Source organism: Corylus avellana, chromosome 8 (genome assembly GCF_965113065.1).
Source record: "Corylus avellana chromosome 8, dhCorAvel1.hap1.2, whole genome shotgun sequence".
In the NCBI taxonomy this organism is placed as follows: Eukaryota; Viridiplantae; Streptophyta; class Magnoliopsida; order Fagales; family Betulaceae; genus Corylus; species Corylus avellana.
The window spans coordinates 576,962-598,698 of record NC_142497.1 but is presented as its reverse complement, the minus strand read 5'-3'; the positions used below and the strand labels follow the sequence as shown (position 1 = coordinate 598,698).

The following is a 21,737-nucleotide window of genomic DNA, read 5'->3' as shown; positions in this document are numbered from 1 at the left end:
TTTTTATAAACATGCCCAAGGTCTTATCCACAGGTAATGCGAGATTATTTCTCAACACAATCACGTCACTTATTGTCACATATGCCACGCTAGCATTATTTAAAAATAAAAACAAAAAGAAAAAAGAAAAAAAAGTTCTTCTCCTACCCAATTGCATATAGAAAAGGCAGTCATATTTTACCCGTTACAATTGATATTTGTATTTCGATTAGGTAACAACTTTTTTGAACTACTTTTAAGTTTTAATTAAATTGTTAGTTTCATTAAAATAAGGCTTTAAGCATTTGTAAAGTGCTTAAAAAGAATAATTTTAAACAAAAACTTATATATATTTATATCATAGTGGAGCTATTGAATTATATAATGATGATTTGTATGTTCTTATGAAACGACACTAAAATACTCTAATATTAGCATCTTCTATGTCAACGCCGATCAAAATGATCATTCAAGTAAAATGGATACCTTCCACAAAGAAAAATATAGGAAAAGTCAGCATTTTAACGTAGCTCCAATCACACTCTAACATATGTTAACAAGTTGTAACTGAGTTTTTAGAAATAGAATAAAATAGACGAGAAATACTAAGGGTACTTAGTGCCCGTTACTTTCTCTTAATTAATTGTTTTATTCTTTTACAATAAATAAATTACACGTCAATTTAGTAAATATTTCTTGATAAAAAATTAATATCCCCAACATTTCTCGAAATAAACCCGGGTTTATTTTGGAACATGCTGCAGACTATTTTGACTAGCACGTGCTTAGGAATTAGGATATGATTAAAGTATAAAAAAAATTATTTAATAATGAAAAAAAGAAAAAAGAAAAAAGAAGCACCCTACGCAAAGAACAATTCCCTTACAATTATTGGGTTTAGAAAGAATTATTTTGAAAATAATTATTTTTGAGTATATAAGTAGTGATCACCAAATTGCATTGCCTCCCAAGAACAGCTGGCTCATCTCATCTCATCTCATCTCATCGCCAGGCCGTATCTTTTACTCTTTCAAACTTCAAAGAAAAGCCTCAACTTCCGTTACGAAGCGCCACCTCTGACTCTAACCGTCAGCCTCCTCAGCGCAAGGAAAATCCATACACATGTACAACGCGCAACCGCCAATGAAAGCATCCTCAAAATCGCCGGCAAATATGCCGGAAGAACTCCCCATCTCAACAACCACTGACAGTACTATAACAACCGCCGGACCGCCGAAGAAGCTGTCTCTCGTTCCTCTCATCTTTCTGATCTACTTCGAGGTGGCCGGTGGGCCGTACGGAGAGGAGCCTGCGGTGAAAGCAGCCGGACCCCTCTTGGCCATTATTGGCTTCTTCGTCTTCCCCTTCATATGGAGTATTCCGGAGGCGCTTATCACGGCGGAGCTCTCCACCTCATTTCCCGGGAACGGTGGGTTTGTTATATGGGCGGAGCGCGCGTTTGGTCCTTTCTGTGGCTCCCTCATGGGCACGTGGAAGTTGCTCAGTGGTGTCATCAACATTGCCGCCTTCCCTGTTCTTTGCATAGACTACATGAAGCGATTAATCCCTGCTTTGGAGTCTGGACTGCCCAGGTAATCTTAAATAACCTCCACTCGTTTGAGCTTGTGATTTTTTTTCTATTCTAATTTATAATATAAAATTTTAAATAAAGTTGAAATATTTTGAGTTGAGTTCATAGTTAGTGATATCAAATCAACTAAAAAAAAAGTTGAGAAGAATTGGGAAGAATTGTCTTCCCAAACAAGCCTGAACAAAACCTTTTTTTTAAAAGCTTTGAGTAAATAGAAAAATGAATAAATAATTAATGGTTTAATTTTCATTGTAACAACAGGTACTTTGCAATATTGGGATCAACTATAGGCCTTTCGTTTCTTAATTATACTGGATTGACTATTGTTGGATATGCTGCTGTGGTGCTTGCTGTTGTTTCACTTGCTCCATTTATACTGATGTCTCTGATTGCACTCCCCAAGATTCGACCGCATAGATGGATCAGTTTGGGACAGAAGGGTGTTGAGAAAGATTGGAACTTGTTCTTCAACACCCTTTTCTGGAACTTGAATTTCTGGGACAATGTTAGTACTCTGGCTGGAGAAGTTGAGAAGCCCCAGAAAACTTTTCCAAGGGCTCTTTTTGTTGCAGTGATTTTCACTTGCGTGGCATACTTGATTCCACTTTTGGCTGTCACTGGGGCTCTTTCTGTTGATCAAAACGAATGGGAATCTGGGTTTATGGCTCAAGCTGCAGAATTGATTGCTGGGAAATGGTTGAAAATCTTTCTTGAGATTGGTGCTGTGTTATCAGCAATTGGGCTGTTTGAAGCCCAATTAAGCAGCAGTGCTTTTCAAGTTCTGGGAATGGCAGATATAGGATGTTTGCCTAAGTTTTTTGGTCTAAGGTCTAAGTGGTTCAACACGCCTTGGGTTGGAATTTTGTTATCAACTGTGATTTCACTAGCGGTTTCATACATGAATTTCACAGACATTATATCCTCTGCCAATTTCTTGTATAGTTTGGGCATGTTGTTAGAATTTGCTTCATTTGTTTGGCTGAGAAGGAAGCTGCCGACTATGAAGCGGCCGTACCGGGTTCCGCTGCGGCTGCCGGGGCTGGTGATCATGTGCTTGATACCATCTGGGTTTTTGGTGTTGATAATGGTTCTTGCTACCAAGAAAGTCTATTTAGTGAGTGGTGTAATGACTGCTGGTGGGATTGGATGGTACTTCTTGATGAAACTTTGCAAGTCAAAGAAGTTGTTCAAGTTCAACGTTGATGGTGAAGTTGGAGTTGAAATAAATGGCCAATAGACTAGTGTGGTTGGTGGTTTATTCATGACCTTTTGAAAGATTGAAGCTTGTAGGGCTTCAATTGGAGACCCAAAATTGAATGATTCTAGTTATGCAGAAAAGATTAGTCTCATCATGAGTGAATTGAATTGTCGTAATCTCTAGCTCAGAAAATTAGAACATCTCCTGTAGCAGCAGCAATTGTAAGGAAATTAATTTGCTTTCTTTTTGGGGGCAGATTGGGTGTGTGCTACCCAAAAAATAAGTAGAAATTGTAAGATATGGCATGTGATTTTGTGTGGTTTAATTAATTACAAATTGAAGGTGTTTGCTACTTTTTCTGAAATTCTAATTGTAATTAACTTTATTCCTCGATAAGAAGAACAATTAAACTAAAATTCTAATTGGGGTTCTTAGATTCTATTCCATTATTACAGGCATTAAAATTTAACATAGATTAGAAGAATTTTCTCTGAGAAAATTCCTTTTAAAAAAAAGCTCTGGGATGACAGAGTTTGAACGCAATCTTAATTAAACATTTATTGGACGTGCATCATAGTTAAAGAAAAAAATCTTTAGAGATTTCTATATTAAAGTCAACAGGATACAACCTTCATGTGACATAAAGCGTACTTAGAACGCGACATTAAAAGTAATTAAATTGATATTTATTTTTAAATCAAGTGAATTGAGAATCACAAGCAAATTTTAGTTTATATTAAAAATAGGAGAAAATACAGTTTACCCCTTGAAGTTTGAGGAGTTTTTCAATTTTAATTTTAAAGTTCAAAAATTGGCAATCTACTCCCCTAAAGTTTCAAAAATTGGCAATTTAAACATTTCGTTACTAATTTTCGTTAAATTGGACGAATTTTTTTTTTAAAAAAGCCTGAAGGTAATGATGTAATTTCATAAATTTTCGTCCATTTAGACGAAAAAAATTAAAGGAGGGTTTAAATTGCCAATTTTTAAAACTTGAAGGGGATAGATTGCCAATTTTTGAACTTTGAGGTTAAAATTAAAAAATTTCTGAAACTTCAGAAGATAAACTACATTTTTCCCTTAAAAATACATTCATATGAGAATCACATATTTTAAAGAGCATATATCAATTTAATATACAATTATAAATGGGTTTTCACCAATTAAATAATTAAACAAAAAAAATTGACTTATTAATTTTATTAATTAGTGGTCAGCCTCTTTTACAAACAAGTAGAGATTCTGCTCACATTGAGTGGATCCTTGACCACATAAATTGAAAGCTAGTGAAGAGAAAAGGAATATATTTAATTATTTAAATATGCTTAAGAAGTAAATAAAGTAGAAATCTGAAATAAGCATAATATCTCCTTGGTCTTTGTTTGAAGGGTTTGATATTTTGTTCAATAATTGGTGAATCATTTTTCCATTTTGTCTCCTTCCTTCCAACTTTTCTTGATTCCTTAAGCCTTAATTCTCGCTTAATTCTTGACTCTTGAGTCCCTTCTCACATCACGTGAAATTAATCAGCCTACAAACTTATTTTTTATTAAAAGTTTTGTAGAATATGACAATTTAAGAAAGAATAATCTCTTCTGGTTGGGGTTCCACCCAAAATCATGTCGGCAAGAGGCATAAAATAAATCACTTTATTAGCTTAAAAAATAGTTACCTGCAAAACAATTCTAACAAAATATATCATCTGAAAAGGTGATCCACCTCCTCTTTGTATTTAAATCACTTGCAATTCCTTGAAATTGCAGGCTGCATGTTCAACGATTTAGGTTGTTATTTAAAAAAAAATGGTTCGGATTGAGCTGTATAAGCTTTAAAAAACAAATAAATAAAGGGTTGAACTGGTCGGCCAACCCAATTACACCTTTGGGTGGCCGGCCACCTTCTCAAAGGGTGAGAAAGGGCGGTCAGTCTATTCCAACCACATCTTTAGATGGATGACCACCCCTTTGAAAGTGAATGAGTGGTCGGCTCATCCCAATAACACCTTTGGGTTGTCGGTTACTTTCTCAAATGGGTGAAATAGAGTGGTCGGTCTACCCTAATCGCACACTTAATTAGCTAACTACTCCCTTAAGGATGAGTAGGTGGTCACCCTAACTCACCAATTTTCTTGAAGGATTCAGACTACATACTACTTATTAGTTTATTTTAATTTAATTTATTTTATTTATTTATTTATTACTTACATAATTAGGTCCAAGCTCTTCATTTTGAATAAACAAATTGAATTTGAAAATTTATAACCCCAGCAAATTTAAGAAATTGTAGGAGCTCTTGATCCCTCATCTTCTTCTCCGGCCACCATATCTATCATTATTTTACTAAAAAAAATTGCTGAGAAGATGGGAGAAAACTGTTCACTGTTTTCTTTTCCTCACTCTTTTTTCTTAATCTAATAATTTTCCTCACTCTTTGAATGCACATGTTCAATTGTCACATGCATGGCTGAATTTTTAAATTATGATTCAGTATTTTTCTGTGTGTCCCCATCGTCTTTTTCAGAGAAAATTACAGAAAGAGAAGTATATTATTATTATTATTATTATTATTAATAATTTACTATAGAGTTTCAATTCCAAAAGGGAAAAGGGTCAAAGATGATGACCAAACACAAGTTATAATATTGTATCTCACCGACATTTATTTGTCACGTGCGTAAAAACATTGCTACCATGTGCACACACTCAGCTCTAATTATTTTTATGAGTAAAAGCAAGTTTCGGAGATCATATTAATTAAATATTTTTATCTTTTATCAACTTAAAATTTTAAAATAAATTAACACACACATATATATATATATATATATATAATTTGAAAGTTTGGTAGATTTAGCTGTCATTCCATACGTCTCAAATTAGTTTTGAGATATTGAGGACTAAAAATAAAATGTGTCTTCTTATTGCTTAGCAAAGTTAAGAACTTAAAAAAAAAAAAAAAGGTGCAAATATATTTTATTTAAATGATATATAATAACCTTTAGTGCGCGCTTGGGAGTGCGATTTCAATAAGTGTTATTTTAAAAATTGTGATTTTGAAATCGCTACTTTTTAAAATCGCACATGTGTTTGGTAAAACAAGTTAAGGAGTACCTTTTTTTTATTATTATTAATTGAGTGTTTGGATAACATTAGCATATAATTGCGGTTTCATGGCCAAATAGGTAAATATTGTGTCAAATATTGTTTTAAGCGAAATCGTGATTTTGGTTTAAATTCGCACTTTTTCAAATAAGTACCCCCTCGTTAGCTTATAGAAATTGCAGATTTTTTCACGATTTTAAAATTTGCGTTTTTAAAATCGCAATCCCAAACACTCTAAAATTGTGATTTGATTTAAAAACGCAGATTATTTTTTTAAAAACGCACTCTCAAACGGGCCATTAATCTCGTTACCCAAATAATAGTATTCTATCCATTTTAATCAATCCAAGCTGGATCAAGTAAGTCCAAAAGCTACATTGAATTCAATTACTTGCTTTTCATTAGGAAGAGAAGCATCTACTTGGAAAAGAAATAGAAAGAAAAGCATCAATAAACTAATAAACTATAGATTAATGCTACATACCATATAATTATCTTACAAATACCTCACATAATTGACATGACAAAATCTATTAGTTATTGAAGCTTTTTATTTTTTATTTTTTAATACAAGTTGGTAGAAATACTACTAAATCCAGTCATGTTAACTTTATGGGATACTTACGTTGTATTTAACATATAACTCTAAACTATAATATAATAATACAATTACCATGCAACCAATTATTTTGAGTCAAAGTGAAAACTGAAGTATGGAGTACCTCATCTTCACATTGAAAGACGTTGAAATGTGAGCCCATACCATTTCACCAGATCTGAAGAATGGTTTCATTACTTGGGTCCAATATAAAATGCATATAATCTTACTACTATTATTATTATTATTATTATGCTCCAAACAAAGATTGTGACAAGTGAAATCCATCAAATTCCACGTTCTTATGCGCCCAGGACTCCACGTGAAAGCTACTAATCCTCCTCATGCGCCAAAAAATATTGAGTTTATGGTTGTGAATCTCTTTTGTCAAGGAAAGTATATTGATTACTACATATTTTAGTATTTTTTTTTTTCCTTTTCTTATAAACTATTATGGTAATTCATGTGCCCCTATCATGTCATTCATTAAAAAATTGAAGTCCTACATTATGCTTGTCTTTTTCTATTTGATCTTTTAGTGAAAGAATGGCTTGCACAACCACCTGAACCACCCAAAACGACTTGTAGAATGGTCGTTCATCTCTTTATCACGACCTGATCGTGGGATCTCTTGGTCATGAATCTCACGACCAACCATGTAATAGATAGACCGCTCTATCGGTTTATTTTGAGGATAATGTTTCTGATGTGGATGACATATAGACTACTGTGTTAATTTAATGACTAATATGGTAAAAGAGATATGCTATAGTTTGTAAGAAAACCTTGTAAAATCTGTATGGCTAAGTTGGATTTTGAGTTTGATTTTGCTCTTTAGAGATTATGTGAAATGCTACTTAGCATTTTAACTATTTATCTCATATCATTTTTGTTGATGTGTCACATCCACAGATCCACTTATTTATTTATTTATTTATTTTTTTAAAAAAACAAATGTTAAGAGATAGACAAAAAAAAAAAAAAAAAAAACTTGATTTGTGTCAAGTCTCTATAAACATTATTCTCTAATTAAAAATGCTTAATACCATTTCTCATGTGTTTTAGTTATTCTTGACAAAAGAAGAAAAAAAACGTTCGAGTGCCGTCACTTTCATCATGCAGGTGGACTTAGCCCCCACCCCCCCGGAACTTAGCCGCCCCCCCGGAATCCAATGACATAAAGAACAGACCAACAAGATTTCAGTCCAAAAGATCCAGCACCCACCATGGAAACTAGCCACGCCTCCCCGAACAACCAGCCCCTTCTTGAACAAGAACCATCGCCACCTCCAACCACCACGAAAACCCCCAAAAAACTAGCTCTAATCCCACTTGTTTTCCTGATCTACTTTGAGGTTGCCGGTGGCCCCTACGGCGAAGAATCTGCAGTCGGGGCCGCCGGGCCTCTCTTTGCTATCCTTGGCTTCATCATCTTCCCCTTCATATGGAGCATCCCGGAGGCCCTCGTCACCGCCGAGCTCGCCACCACCTTCCCCGGTAATGGCGGCTTCGTCATCTGGGCCCACCGGGCATTTGGCCCCTTCTGGGGCTCCTTGATGGGTTCCTGGAAGTTCCTCAGTGGGGTCATAAACTTGGCCTCATACCCAGTTCTCTGCATAGATTATCTCAAGCTGGTATTGCCTATTTTCTCTTCAGGCCTGCCTCGCTACTTTGCTATATTTGTTTCAACTTTGGTGCTGTCTTTTTTGAACTATACTGGTCTGACTATAGTAGGGTACACTGCAGTAGCTCTAGGAATTGTTTCACTTCTGCCATTTATTGTGATGTCTTTGGTCGCAATTCCTAAAATTGAGCCTAGTAGATGGATCAGTTTGGGTGAGGTGGGTGTGGGAAAAGATTGGACATTGTTTTTCAATACCCTCTTTTGGAACTTGAATTTTTGGGACAATGCTAGTACTTTAGCTGGTGAAGTGGAACAACCCCAGAAAACCTTCCCAAAGGCATTGCTTTCTGCTGGGTTGTTCACTTGTTTGGCTTACTTGATTCCTCTCCTGGCTGCAACTGGGGCCATACCTCTGCATCAAGAAGATTGGGTTGATGGGTATTTTGCAGATGCTGCAGAAATAATTGCTGGGAAATGGTTGAAAGTATGTATTGAAATTGGTGCAATTTTATCAGTTATTGGACTGTATGAAGCCCAATTGAGCAGTTGTGCATACCAACTTCTTGGAATGGCAGATTTAGGAGTTTTGCCCCGACTTTTCGGGGTAAGGTCTACATGGTTTGGCACACCTTGGGTGGGAATTTTGCTTTCAACAGTGATAACGCTTGCAGTTTCTTACATGAGTTTTGTAAACATTATATCTTCAGTTAATTTCTTGTACAGTTTGGGGATGCTATTGGAATTTGCATCTTTCCTTTGGTTGAGGAAGAAGTTGCCGGCAGCGAAGAGGCCCTTCAAAGTTCCAATGAGTTTGCCAGGGCTGCTGGTTATGTGCTTGATTCCATCTGGGTTTTTGGTCTATGTAATGGCAGTGGCTACTAAAACTGTCTTTTTGGTAAGTGCTCTTCTGACACTAGGTGGGATTGCTTGGTACTTTTTCATGAATTTTTGCAATTCCAAGAGGTGGCTTGAGTTCAATAATGCTGGAGAAAAATTAGAAGATCAGGGTTTGGAGTAGGTACATAAGTACAGGGTCTTGCTTCATCTTCTGCAGATTCTATTCTTTCCCTTTTTTACCAGAATCTTGTACAAGAAAGTGGTGTGTAGATACATAGCTCTGCGAATGAGATGGATGCAAGATATTAGTTATTGTAAAACAAGAGAATTACAAAAGACATTTTGCACAATATACTTGACAAGTTGGTTTCATTAGTTACCACAACTTGTCATTAGTTACTTTTGTGGAAGTATTTTTTTCAGGACATCAGCCCGACAGCCTCGTTGGTGAAATGGGTTGTCAGTCTTATCTATCATCTTATCTTTTTAGGATAACTGAATAACACCAATGAAGGCAAGCTGGTTTTGCATCAATTGTTGTCTAAACAGACTTGTTATTAGTAGAGCCTAGACTTTTATCAGATTTAAGCCCATTGCTTAGCGTGTGTGATTAGGCTTAAACTAATCGTCCATACTCTCACATTCAAAGAAATTGAGACTGCCAAAATTGCTGAACATGATGGGCATGAGACTGCTGATGCCCAACATTTCCCATCTTTGCATCCTTTTTTATAGGTAGCATGCCTTGAGCCCATGCTCAGTTTTTTACCTAAACAAGATCTTTTCCATTCATAATTTAGATTAGACTTGTTTTAAATGCAATAAAACAAAATATTAACAGTAAAATATATCCTTGATGAAAACCCCATCTTTTTTTGCCTTATAGCCCATGCTATGTTCTCTCTAAGTCAAAATAAAATAAAATAAAATAAAAAACACTATAGAAAGTTCCACCCCAGGCCAAAATAAAAAGAAAAAGAAAAACATTTTTAGAACCAAATAAATGTGTGTTGATCTCCTAGTAGAAAGCTGGTGAATGGCTGATATCAATTGCAGCAGAACCAGGTGTCTCCTTGCTAATTTGGGCTCCTTCACAAGGAAGTTTGCTGTAATCCACAGAGCTGGGTATATAACATACAAATCACCATCATCATGCTATGAATAAAACATTACTGAGAATATTGCTGGCATTTGTTGGCGGCATGCGTTTTTAATGAACAATTTTAGCTAATGAACAATTTTTAAAAAGCAATGGTGATTGCCTCCAAGGTTCATGGTGTCATCAGCCCTACCTGCACGATGAAATATCCTTCAACACTTGGTTTTAATGATGTCTACATGTCTACTGAGGTGCTGCCAATGCATATATCAAGTTATAGTAGGATACAAGGCAACCTTCAATCACATTATGGGTAAGACATATATATATATATATATAAAACAGTACAAATTATTAGATACAAACTTTAATTAAGATTGTTAAATAACTAAAGTAATAGGGTGACAATCAATTTTCAAGTCCCTCTGGACCCATAACACATGCATCCGGTCTCATGATGAGATCCATATCAAAGTGGAATAAACCCACTTTGCCAACACAAAGCTTGATCATCAGGCTGTCAATTCACACAGGTCAAACAGGGTTTTCATAGTTCAAACCCACTTCCCAGAATCGTTTTAAAAGCTCATTTTTTGTTTTTATTTATTTTTTTTTTTTAAATCAAGCAATGGGGCCGGCCTTAAACATGTAAGTCCATTCTAATGGGCTGGGGTAACTTGATTTTATATCCATCAGGCTTGGGCTGACATGATCTGATGATCCATACCTTTTAAGTTTTAACTACTGCTCGGCCTGGCCTGTAAAGATGTGATTTTCATTTTGTAATTTGTTTATTGGTCACTCTAAAAGTCATCTCCAAACATATAGGAAAACAGAAAACGTCCAGGGAATTTCAATTTTTTATTTTTATAGACCGACGTCTTCATGTGTTATTAAACAATTAAATTTGTTTATCAAATTGTAATAGTTGACGTGATACGTATTAAGTGTCACATGGTTAACATGATTGCCGTATTAAGTAAATTTATTTGTTTAGTACTTGACATGATAAGTGCTACATAAACTATTCCGTTAGTTTGCAAGAAACTTATAATAAAAGCTATAAGTGCATTTACATATGGATCAACAAGTTTTTTTCTCTATTTTTGTTATTATATATATATATATATATATATATATATATATATATATATAATTTAAAGCTACCCATTTTTTTTTCAAAGCACCTACTTTCCGCTCTCTATTTTAACTATCTTCTTTCACTACTTTTTTTTAAATATTATTTCTCAATAAATTTATTTTTTTTCTTAAATATCATGTTTTCAAATAAATGTTTTACCCACATGGCATCATCTACAAGAGAGGCTAACAAGCCCATTGTAAATGCTCTAATGCCTTTGACAACACTCCCCAGCAAATATGCCAACCAGTTGGTACACACAAAAACCAAAAGAATTAAAAAGTGGCTTTAACAAACAATAACATCAACACATGGCTTATCTGTCCTTGGCCATGTATTTTTTCTTTTTGTTCTAGAACATAATAATCATCACATCAACATTTCAAAAGCCTAGTTTAGACAGCATCTATTGTTTCTTTCGGCTAGCATAGATTAGTTGTCGGGACAGCACAAATCACGTTTGAATAATGTACATAAGTTGTAGCAAATTGGTGATAGGAATTGTTGACAAGTCATGTACTGTCAATCAATTTGAATTAGTCATTATTATGATTTGGATTATTTGATGACTAATAGACATTAGACAGTCTCAAATCATACACCATTTTATCCGAATTTGCTGATATAGTATTGCTAATCAATCATTAAACCAGCTTAAAAAAAAAAAAAAAATTTGAAAATTCAAAGAATGATTGGTAATAGGATATTGTAATGCTAAAAATTATATTTTTATCTCACAATACTGAGGTAATTATTCTAACCACTTTTGTTAAAAAAATAATAATAAAAACTTAAAGGTTAATTAAACCTTTGTTATACACTACATTTTTATCTTACTTTACTGATGTAGTACTGCCAACGCCACATTAATTAGAAAGATAAGATTAAAATAGAATAAAAATGTGATATATATATATATATAAAGAAAAAAATGTTATATACCATACTTGTGTGGTATTGTTAATTAAGTATTAAAAAAGAAAAATCTAAGGGGGGACGATAAGGGCCGCCAATGAAAAAGATCACCTCCTTTTTAGCTTTGCATTTATTCTTCCTTGTGCTTATCTATTTGGCACGACAATGGAAAATATCTCCTCCTTTATAGCTTTTCTTTCTTATCTTGTGAAAATACGAGTTTTTATTTTATTTTATTTTATATATAAGTATGGAAATAAGAGTTGAGAGAACAAATTATTTATAATAATGAGGGTAAAGTATGAAACAAGTAATGTGTAAACAACCAATTCAATACAAAATAAAATAAAAATGTAATGTGTAAACAAATTTTTTATCAATTAAGTTATGATAAATGGAAGGCTGCCTCTCCACGCTATGAAAGATTGACTTCCAAATTGCTTTAATGGATATTTAGTAAACATAGTTGTATGATTATATTCTGATTTGGATTATCCTATAAACATATCTTCTAATTATCTTCACCTCTTACACATGAAATGGGATAATTTTGTTTTATATCTTCACCTCAATGTTTCTAACATATTCTCAACCGGACAAAGATTTATTTGAAGTTGAAGGAATTTTTTCTAACCTAATTTATAAAACTGTCATGTATTTTTTAAGTATGTGAAAAACATATATTTTTTTAGTAGTCCATTAAAGAAGGAGGTTTAGTAGTGAAGTGGGGAGGAGGGAGTCTCCCATTGGAAGAGCTTTTCAGAGGGAATCGTGTTTAAGGGGCCATTAACTTCCGTAGATTACTTTCTAAACTCAACCTCATCCTCATGGATTGGAGGACCCCCCAAGATAAGGATCCTTAGCCACCTCGGCATTAACACCCATGTCCAATCACCCATCAAGTGGCCACCCCTGTTCATCCTGATAGCTTAGGACAATTAGAAATCACAAACAACCACCTATGCAAAAGGGACCCACTCCTTTAGCAGCCTGTTATTTCTTTTTGGGGACATCTTTTTTTTTTAATTATTTGTTTGTTTGTTTTATGAAGGAATGTATAAGTAGGAGTAGAATTCTTATAGAGTCGAGTTTTTTTAGAATTATTTTAAATGTGATAATTTTAGGAAGATTTTAGTCTTATTTATATCATTACTTTATTTTATGGGCTTTTTTGCCCTAAATTAGGGAATAAATAAAGCCTAAATCATTCAATCAAAACTATTCATTTAAATTTATTTTAGTTAGAATTTTTCAAATAGAATTTTATGGTAATACCATAAAATTAAAAACGTGGACCGACTTACGAAAAACAAAACAATCTCTCTTTGTGACTATTAACTAATCATTCATAATATCAAAGAAATTATTTATTTTATTATTATTATTATTATTATTATTTATTTTATTTTATTTTTTGTATTTAATAACTTTAACTTGGGAATTTTACCAAGGATTATGAAAATATCATATCCCTTTTCTTTTTTTAAGTTTTCAAGACTTCTATCATTGTTTACAAAAAAAAAAAAAAAAAGACTTCTATCATTTATGTATGATTAAAATTCTTTGATAATACGATAAAACCAAAATCTTTTACCCTTTTCGGCCCGTGGACATATACAGTAAATGAGTGATGGGTATTACTTTTTTATTATAAATTAATGTGATAGTTCCTGTGAAACTTAACACGTCATCCCTTAAAATTTATACTAGTAAGTAAGTGACCGTCTATAAGGTATTTACTATATTTACATATTGATATGATAATTCATGCAACATTTATCATATTGGCCATTAAAATTTGAACTACTAAGTTGCAAACCACCTTACATTTAATTTTTATAAAATATGAAATGCTATGTGAAGTTATTATAAAAGTGTAGGGTCCAAGCATTTTCCTAACAGCAAGAACAGCAAGAGGCACATGCTATTAGATATTACTTAATTCATTATATATTAAGGCAATAAATATCAATTATTTAATCTAAAATAATAAATAATTTTTTTATAAAAAAAGTAATAAAAAAAATCATAGTTATATGGGTAGCATCCGAATCCCTTGCAATACCTATCAGGATTGCAATTTTCTATTTTCTATTTTCTAAATCCATACAAATTTTATTGTAGGGAACGACTATAAATGTGGATCGTTAAGTTTTTTTTTTTGGAGCGAACATTTTGGATCTTGAGTCTTGACGATGACAGACAGCTATCGGATATGGCAGAGGATATTTCTCCCACACTGTACGGCCACGTCACCATTGCATGTCTGTTAGAATTTCTGTTATCCAACTGTTTGTATAAAAGCCACACCGAAGCGTTCCAAGCTTCCATGGCCCTGCAATTGCAAATGGGAAGTTATGAGTCCACTGAGTTGGTACCAGGTTTGCCTGAAGAGATCGGCCTTGATTGCTTGACTCGGGTGCCTTACACGGCTCATGGAAACGCATCCCGAGTCTGCCGGCGATGGAACGAGCTGCTACAAAGTAAGGAGTTTTATCACCATAGAAAGAAATCTGGGCATACCCACAAAGTCGCTTGCTTGGTGCAAGCTCTTCCTGGTGCAAACGAGTCTTCCACTGAGCGAAAACGAGGTAACCCACCGAGTTATGGGATCACCGTATTTGATCCAGTGGGTACAGGGACTTGGGAGCGACTCGACCCGGTTCCCAAATACCCAGATGGGCTGCCTCAGTTTTGCCAACTGGCAAGCTGTGAAGGCAAACTGGTTGTGATGGGTGGCTGGGACCCTGTGAGTTACAACCCGGTCACCGACGTTTTTGTGTACGATTTCACGACGAATCAGTGGCGACAAGGCGCGGACATGCCTGCAAAGCGCTCGTTCTTCGCGACCGGCGCTTATGAGGGCCGAGTCTGCGTAGCGGGCGGGCATGACGAGTACAAGAACGCTTCGAGATCGGCGTGGGTTTACGATTTGAGGCGCGACGAGTGGAATGAGTTGACTCAACTGAGTCAGGAGCGAGATGAGTGCGAAGGAACTGTGATTGGGGACGAGTTTTGGGTCGTCAGCGGGTACGACACGGAGAGCCAAGGGGTGTTTGAAGGAAGTGCTGACGTGTACGCATTCGGGTTGGGTGGGTGGAGGCGGGTGGATGGGGTTTGGGAGCCGGGTCAGTGTCCAAGATCATGTGTTGGGGTGAGGAGAGATGGGAAATTGGTGAGTTGGGCTGAGTCGGACTCGGCGGTCCGAGTTGGTACTTGTGGGGTTATGTTGGGAGCGCGGACACTAGTGACAGGGTCGGCCTGCCAAGGTGCGCCACAAGGGTTGTATATGGTAGAAATGGAGAAAGATGAGAAAAATGGTAAATTGGCGAGGATTAGTGTGCCCCGTGAATTTTCTGGCTTTGTTCGATCTGGCTGTTGGGTGGAGATATGATCAAATCTGTGTATCAGAGTTGTGGGAATATGTTTTTGTTTTTTTTTTATGTTTTACACTTTTTCTTGTAATATAGAGAATTTAGAAGGGTATGTATGTTGATATTAAGTGAACAACAACGTCCTTCCCCCTCTTCCCCTAATTGCTTGGGCCACATGATACATGCATCTTACATCTACTAGAAACTCAGAGACAGAACATTGAGGGGCTGCGAATTATTTGAAGAAAGAACTCGAAGGCATCTTCCTCAGCACTCCCAAAATATGTTTAATTGCACTCCACTAAGCATTATTAAATTAATGCAGATGATCAAGGTAAATCCTCTTCTCTTCCGGAAATAACGTGGGAATAAGGTAGAGGTTCTATAACTTCTATTACATGGAAATTATGTCTTATTTTAGATTAATTTTATTATCAGTACTTTAGGATTAAATCTATCTTTAGTTCTATATAAAGACTGCTTAATATTAATCAAAATAATCAAAGAACTTTATTTCCAAACTTTATTTTTTTCTAATTAACTTTATTTCCAAACTTGAGTTTGAACTTTGAAAGAATAATTTAATCTTTGGGTAGAACTTATTCTTAAAAATCGGAGCCCAAAAAAGTTAAGATTAGCCGAAGTCCACTACAATCCACTTTATTGACATTGATCCAATGATAATCATTTCTTTTTTGACAGCCTCACTAAAACATTTTAATATGACTTACAAGTCGCCCCCTCCTGACTCAACCATAAAGCAGCAACCCATTTAATCTCATACTTAACAAATTGCGTTCAATCTCATACACGATGTAGTGGCTAATTCTAATACAAAATAATACAAACATCAGTAGACATCAGCCCTAAAGACACATATCCATGTTGAAATCCATGCCCAAACATGGAGGAGGAGGAGGAGATGAAGTGATTGACATTGTCAATATAGGTTTGAGGGCAACAATGACGAAATGGAAGCCGTAGTGCAACGATCTATCACGTTGGTTTGGAAATGACTTGTAGTAAAAGTTATAATACTCCTACTAAGACTCCAATAAAGGAAAAAAAAAAAAAAAATACAAGTAAAATATGTAGGGAATGCAAAAACTGGTATCCAATAATTAAAGCCACCAAAATTTGGAATTATAGTAGGTAAGGCTGTTTAGTGCAAATTATAGTCACCCCAAAATGCATGCACAATCCACATTGTATGAGACGTAGCCTTAATGCGATATAAATATTATCTTTGACAGATCATATATTCATTATTTGTATTGAGATTGAATGTTTTCTCAAGTGTTATTAAACTAGAGACAAGCTTTGGACTTTTAAAGAACTTTTTGTTGTTATTAACCCATCAAGGCATCAAAATTAACCTTCTTTTGGGATATTCAAGTCAACCTGTACGTGGGTCATCCTAGAAGAACCCCTAGAGGAAGTTTCCAAGCCCTTGATGCAAACAAATTCCCATTAATTTTCAACCAAATCATATCTATCCGAAGGACTCCTCGTGTGCCGTGCATCATCTTAACTCAACCAAAGCCTACTTAGCTTCCTGAATGTCCACCACTACAAAAGGACACAAGTTTCTTTCAATTTTTTAATTCAAACTATTTCATATTTGAAGGACATAGGTTACTTTTAAAGAGAATTTTTTCAATAGGTAATTTTGTCCCACAAAAGATGTATAGTCTAAGAATGTAGTGCAACATAAATTTGTTTGAAAAAAAAAAGAAAAAACTTTGTCTGTTAAAGCATTTTAGGGAGTGCTTTTTGTGTTTGGTTTGAAAAAATTATTTATGAAAAAAGGTAAAAAACTGTTTTTGTAATTTTAAGAAGAGAAATGCGATTTTTTTTTTCCTGTCCATTTTCTATCAAACTCCATTAATATTGTTTTTCAAATCTTCCATTAAATTTATAAGACTCACATGTAGATATATATATCATGTGGTAGATTTAAAACAAAGTTAGACGAGATGAATGAGAGAGTTAGAAGAATTACAAGTACCTATTAAGAATACTTTGTGGATAAGTTATTTATTTTTGGAAGAAAAATTGATGGGTTATATCTTAAATCAGCCTATAAGGATTAATCTTAACTAAAAGCGGGGGAAGTACATTAACAATTAGGCAAGTAAGAGCATTCACATCCGATTCAGCAACTTTTTGACTAAATTTAGCCAAAAAGATAACCATTATCTATTTTAACTATTCAATTTTTTTAAGTACTCACATCCGACTCAGCATTTTAAATTATCACTTTTATTATCTCATTTAAATATTCTTTACCTATCATTTAAATATTATTTTCCCATTGCTTTTTTTATTCTTTCTTTCTTTATTCTTTTTTTCCTTCTTAGCATCCAACCGTAGAGCATTCATCCAACCGTGTAGCATATGCTGGAAAGAAAGAGAAAAGTATTGTACCATTTGATGAGATATGGAGGGGCTAATTGTTTAATATATATATATTTAGCTTGTTGAGGCTACAGTACTAAGCAAACTTGCTGACTACTGTAGCGCCTCAACATCTGCTGGGCCATTTTAGCCAGCCAGATGGGGAAGGTTTTTAGCAGTTTAGGCTCAACAAAATAACCAAAACCTATTTTGTTGAGCTTACTGTGAATGCTCTAAGTGGATGTAGGAGAATCATCAATGAGCTTGGGCCATGGCGACCAGGAACAAGTAAAATCGTTGCCCTTCTTCTAAGTAACTATGAGTTATGAACTAAGCACAATATTGACTTTATTATAAGAGAAATATGATCATTTCCAAGAAAATTTGTGCACATATTCCTCTGTTTTACTATAAACAGAGGAGTGCGAACAATATAGAATACCATATCCAATTTTGGTGGTCAACAATACTAAATATTGCATTGGAATCCCAATAATTGGTTCAAATCTTAAGTAATGTATGGAGAATTATAGTAGCCAACTATATATTCATCAAAAATAAATATTAGACAAAAGAACACAAATTTCCGTTTAGAAAATTTTGAAGAGTTGTCGTCAGTTGTACACAGCAATGTCCAATTGAAACATAAGGCTGAAGAGTAAACCAATTGGGTGAAAAATCAAAAATGAAGGCTTATTGGCTCAAGCATGAGGTGATGATAAATTAATACTCTTATAGCTAGTTGCTGGCTAGATTTATAGCTAGCTGCATTACATACACATGTATACTTCCGAAGGGTAATCATAAGAGACTTCCACTGGCAATTGGGAGGCCAATTAAACACACCTATGTGTGTGTGTGAGTGTCCAATATCCCTATCTAGTCTTAATTAACATCCTCTATTTGTGTGTGTCCATTATCCCTATCTAGTCTTAATTAACATCCTCTATTTTTGCCGGCAATGGCGAAGGAACTGTGATTGGAGACAAGTTTTGGGTCGTCAGCGGGTACGACACGGAGAGCCAAGGGGTGTTTGAAGGAAGCGCTAATGTGTACGCATTCGGGTTGGGTGGGTGGAGGCAGGTGGATGGGGTTTGGGAGCTGGGTCAGTGTCCAAGATCATGTGTTGGGGTGAGGAGAGATGGGAAATTGGTGAATTGGGACTTGTGGGGTTATGTTGGGAGCGCGGACACTAGTGACAGGGTCGGCCTGCCAAGGTGCGCCACAAGGGTTGTATATGGTAGAAATGGAGAAAGATGAGAAAAATGGTAGATTGGCGAGGATTAGTGTGCCCCGTGAATTTTCTGGCTTTGTTCGATCTGGCTGTTGGGTGGAGATATGATCAAATCTGTGCATCAGAGTTGTGGGAATATGTTTTTGTTTTTTTATGTTTTACACTTTTTCTTGTAATATAGAGAATTTATCAGGGTATGTACCTTGATATTTTAAGTAAACAACATTGTCCTTCCCCCTCTTCCCCTAATTGCTTGGGCCACATCTTACATCTACTAGTGACTCTAAGCAACCCATCGTAAATGCTCCAATACCTTTGACAACACTCTCAAACAAATAGAACACCAAAAGAATTAAAAAGAAAGAAGATTGACACACGGTTAGAACAGGACTAGTGCTTTAATCGAATTCAGGAAAGTGGGTTTTAGCCAACATCAACATGGCCAAGCCTTTTTTTTTTTTTTTTTTTTTTCTACAACATAATAATAATAATCACATCAACATTTAAATTTTAGATAGCATCTAACCAACTGTTCTGGACCACCATTTACTGGCGTAACATATCAATATAATTCATGTATGATTAAGTGTGTTACATATCAAGAGCTGATTAGACAAGATTTAGAAGTCAAGCCTTTTCTTTTCGGTCGACATAATGCAACTTATGTTACAGGAAATGTTTACAACTTCTTTGCCTTCCACTGGTTAGTTTCTAGTATTACTCATAAAATAAAGAAGAAAAGTGTAGTTTCATACTCAAAGGGAGAATCCAATACTCATTAACATATAACACCATATGTGGTTATCTCAATCTATGGTTGATCCTCTTTTGAAGTGGAGGATGTAAGAAAAATCGAACTAGTAATCTTCGCTTTATGAGGCGTGGTCCACAGACGATTGGGCTATCCCTTGGGGACATGCACCCACTAACTGAACCATAACTTAATTACAACTTACACAATTATATAGCTAGAGGCATAATGTGAATATGAGTCAATTATCTTTAATAAGGATAAAATGTGAATATTCATATGCTCTTTCTGATGGCCATCTCTTTTCCCTCTTGTAAGAAAAAAAAATAAAAAAATAAAAAATAAAAATAAAAAAGGAAGAGAAAAGAGAAAAAGAAAAATTGTTCTTGACCAGATGAAAAGGATCTAACCTCTTCTTCATCGTGTATGATTTCATCCCTTTGTTGAATGTATGTGAGGGATATGGATTGATGTAGCATTCAATTCTTAATAATTTACAGCAATGATTGTCTAACTCCATTCTTGCTAGGAATGAACCTTTTTACTTTCTAAATCGCTCTCTTACTTTACCGTTTTGTTTGATCTTCATTTTCTCGTATGAATAGAAGGAACAAGGTATTGTCAATGTCGTATATATTCAGGAATTCCTTACAATGGAATATGGAATTTGGTTATGTTTATATGTTACATTGCTGGATTTTGCATCAATTGGAGCTAGAGGATCTAACACTTAGCTCCACCTTAATTTGTTCAAAAGCTCAAAATACAAATTGATCGGTTTGTTTTAAATATTCAACGCTTGACTTTCTGTGTTTTCTCAAGAGTGTCTTTCCAAGTTTCCAAGACATTTTCACAGCACACGGTCCACACCACACCACCAGCTGTCATGTTTTTTAATGTCAGATGCAGTACTCTCTGCAGCCGTGTTGGGTGGCGGTTACCTTTTATTGTTTTTTAAATCCCTTCTACGACGTCGTTTCGTTTGCTAGTATTTACCAACCTCGTCTCCATGGACGTTTTTATTTAAATTTGCAAATCATTTCCATGGAGAGGGAGGAGGCTCTGCCCAATCCATGGACGTTTTGATTTTTCTTTCTAGAGGAATTTCTATAATCAATTAATTAACATATCTCAATATTGTTCCAATTCAACTCTAAGTCCTTTGAACTTCCTGACAACATATAAGAAGAAGATTAAAGGATGGGACTTGCTTGTAATATAGGGGGCCGCTATTAGGGTGGTTGAATAACTATCGTTGACCCAAGAAGGTGGTTCGTGCACTCTAATAGCCACACTTTTCATTAATTAATTTATAGACCTCAATATTGTAACAATTCAACTCTAAATCCTTATAACTTTATGACATCAAATAAAAAGAAGAAAAAAATTAATGAATAATAACTATTAGGGTGATTGAATGGTTTGTCCACCATAATATTAAGTTATTCACATCCCGATCGCATTGAATTACTTAGTTTCGATGAAAAATGTTAGACTTGCAATTTTTTTATAACTTGCTAACACGTGACAAAATGTGGTTGAAAAGTGTTAAAAAAAAAAAATATAGTAGTTGACGTCACATACCGATATATGTTAACAAGTTGTAAACTAGTTGTAGGTCTAGCATTACTCAAAACATATATAGCAAATCACTTGGCAATACTCAAAACATATATTTAATAATGGGAAAAATGTAGTTTACCCCCCTGAAGTTTCAGGAGTTTTTTAATTTTAACTTCAAAGTTCAAAAATTGGCAATCTACCCCCCCGAAGTTTAAAAAATTGGCAATTTAAACAGTCTGTTTAATTTTTCTGCCAAAATGGACGGAAATCTATAAAATTACATCATTACCCTCATACTTTTTTTAAAATATTTCTGTCCAATTAAACGGAAGGTT

At 34.8% G+C, this 21,737-nt stretch overlaps 3 protein-coding genes across 3 annotated transcripts; all 3 read left to right on the top strand.

Moving 5' to 3' along the window:
• The first annotated feature begins 962 nt into the window (after nucleotides 1–962).
• Nucleotides 963–3,103, top strand: LOC132164060 (putative polyamine transporter At3g13620). Its single transcript, XM_059574467.2, has 2 exons — nucleotides 963–1,571; nucleotides 1,832–3,103. Exons 1-2 carry the CDS (start codon nucleotides 1,102–1,104, stop codon nucleotides 2,805–2,807), a joined length of 1,446 nt encoding a protein of 481 aa, XP_059430450.2. The 5' UTR covers nucleotides 963–1,101; the 3' UTR covers nucleotides 2,808–3,103.
• A 4,523-nt stretch (nucleotides 3,104–7,626) lies between these two features.
• LOC132164063 (putative polyamine transporter At3g13620) lies at nucleotides 7,627–9,328 on the top strand. The gene has a single exon (XM_059574471.2). It carries the CDS (start codon nucleotides 7,694–7,696, stop codon nucleotides 9,107–9,109), a length of 1,416 nt encoding a protein of 471 aa, XP_059430454.1. The 5' UTR covers nucleotides 7,627–7,693; the 3' UTR covers nucleotides 9,110–9,328.
• Nucleotides 9,329–14,167: 4,839 nt separating this feature from the next.
• Nucleotides 14,168–15,883, top strand: LOC132164019 (F-box/kelch-repeat protein At1g15670). Its single transcript, XM_059574427.2, has one exon. It carries the CDS (start codon nucleotides 14,221–14,223, stop codon nucleotides 15,475–15,477), a length of 1,257 nt encoding a protein of 418 aa, XP_059430410.2. The 5' UTR covers nucleotides 14,168–14,220; the 3' UTR covers nucleotides 15,478–15,883.
• Nucleotides 15,884–21,737: the final 5,854 nt, after the last annotated feature.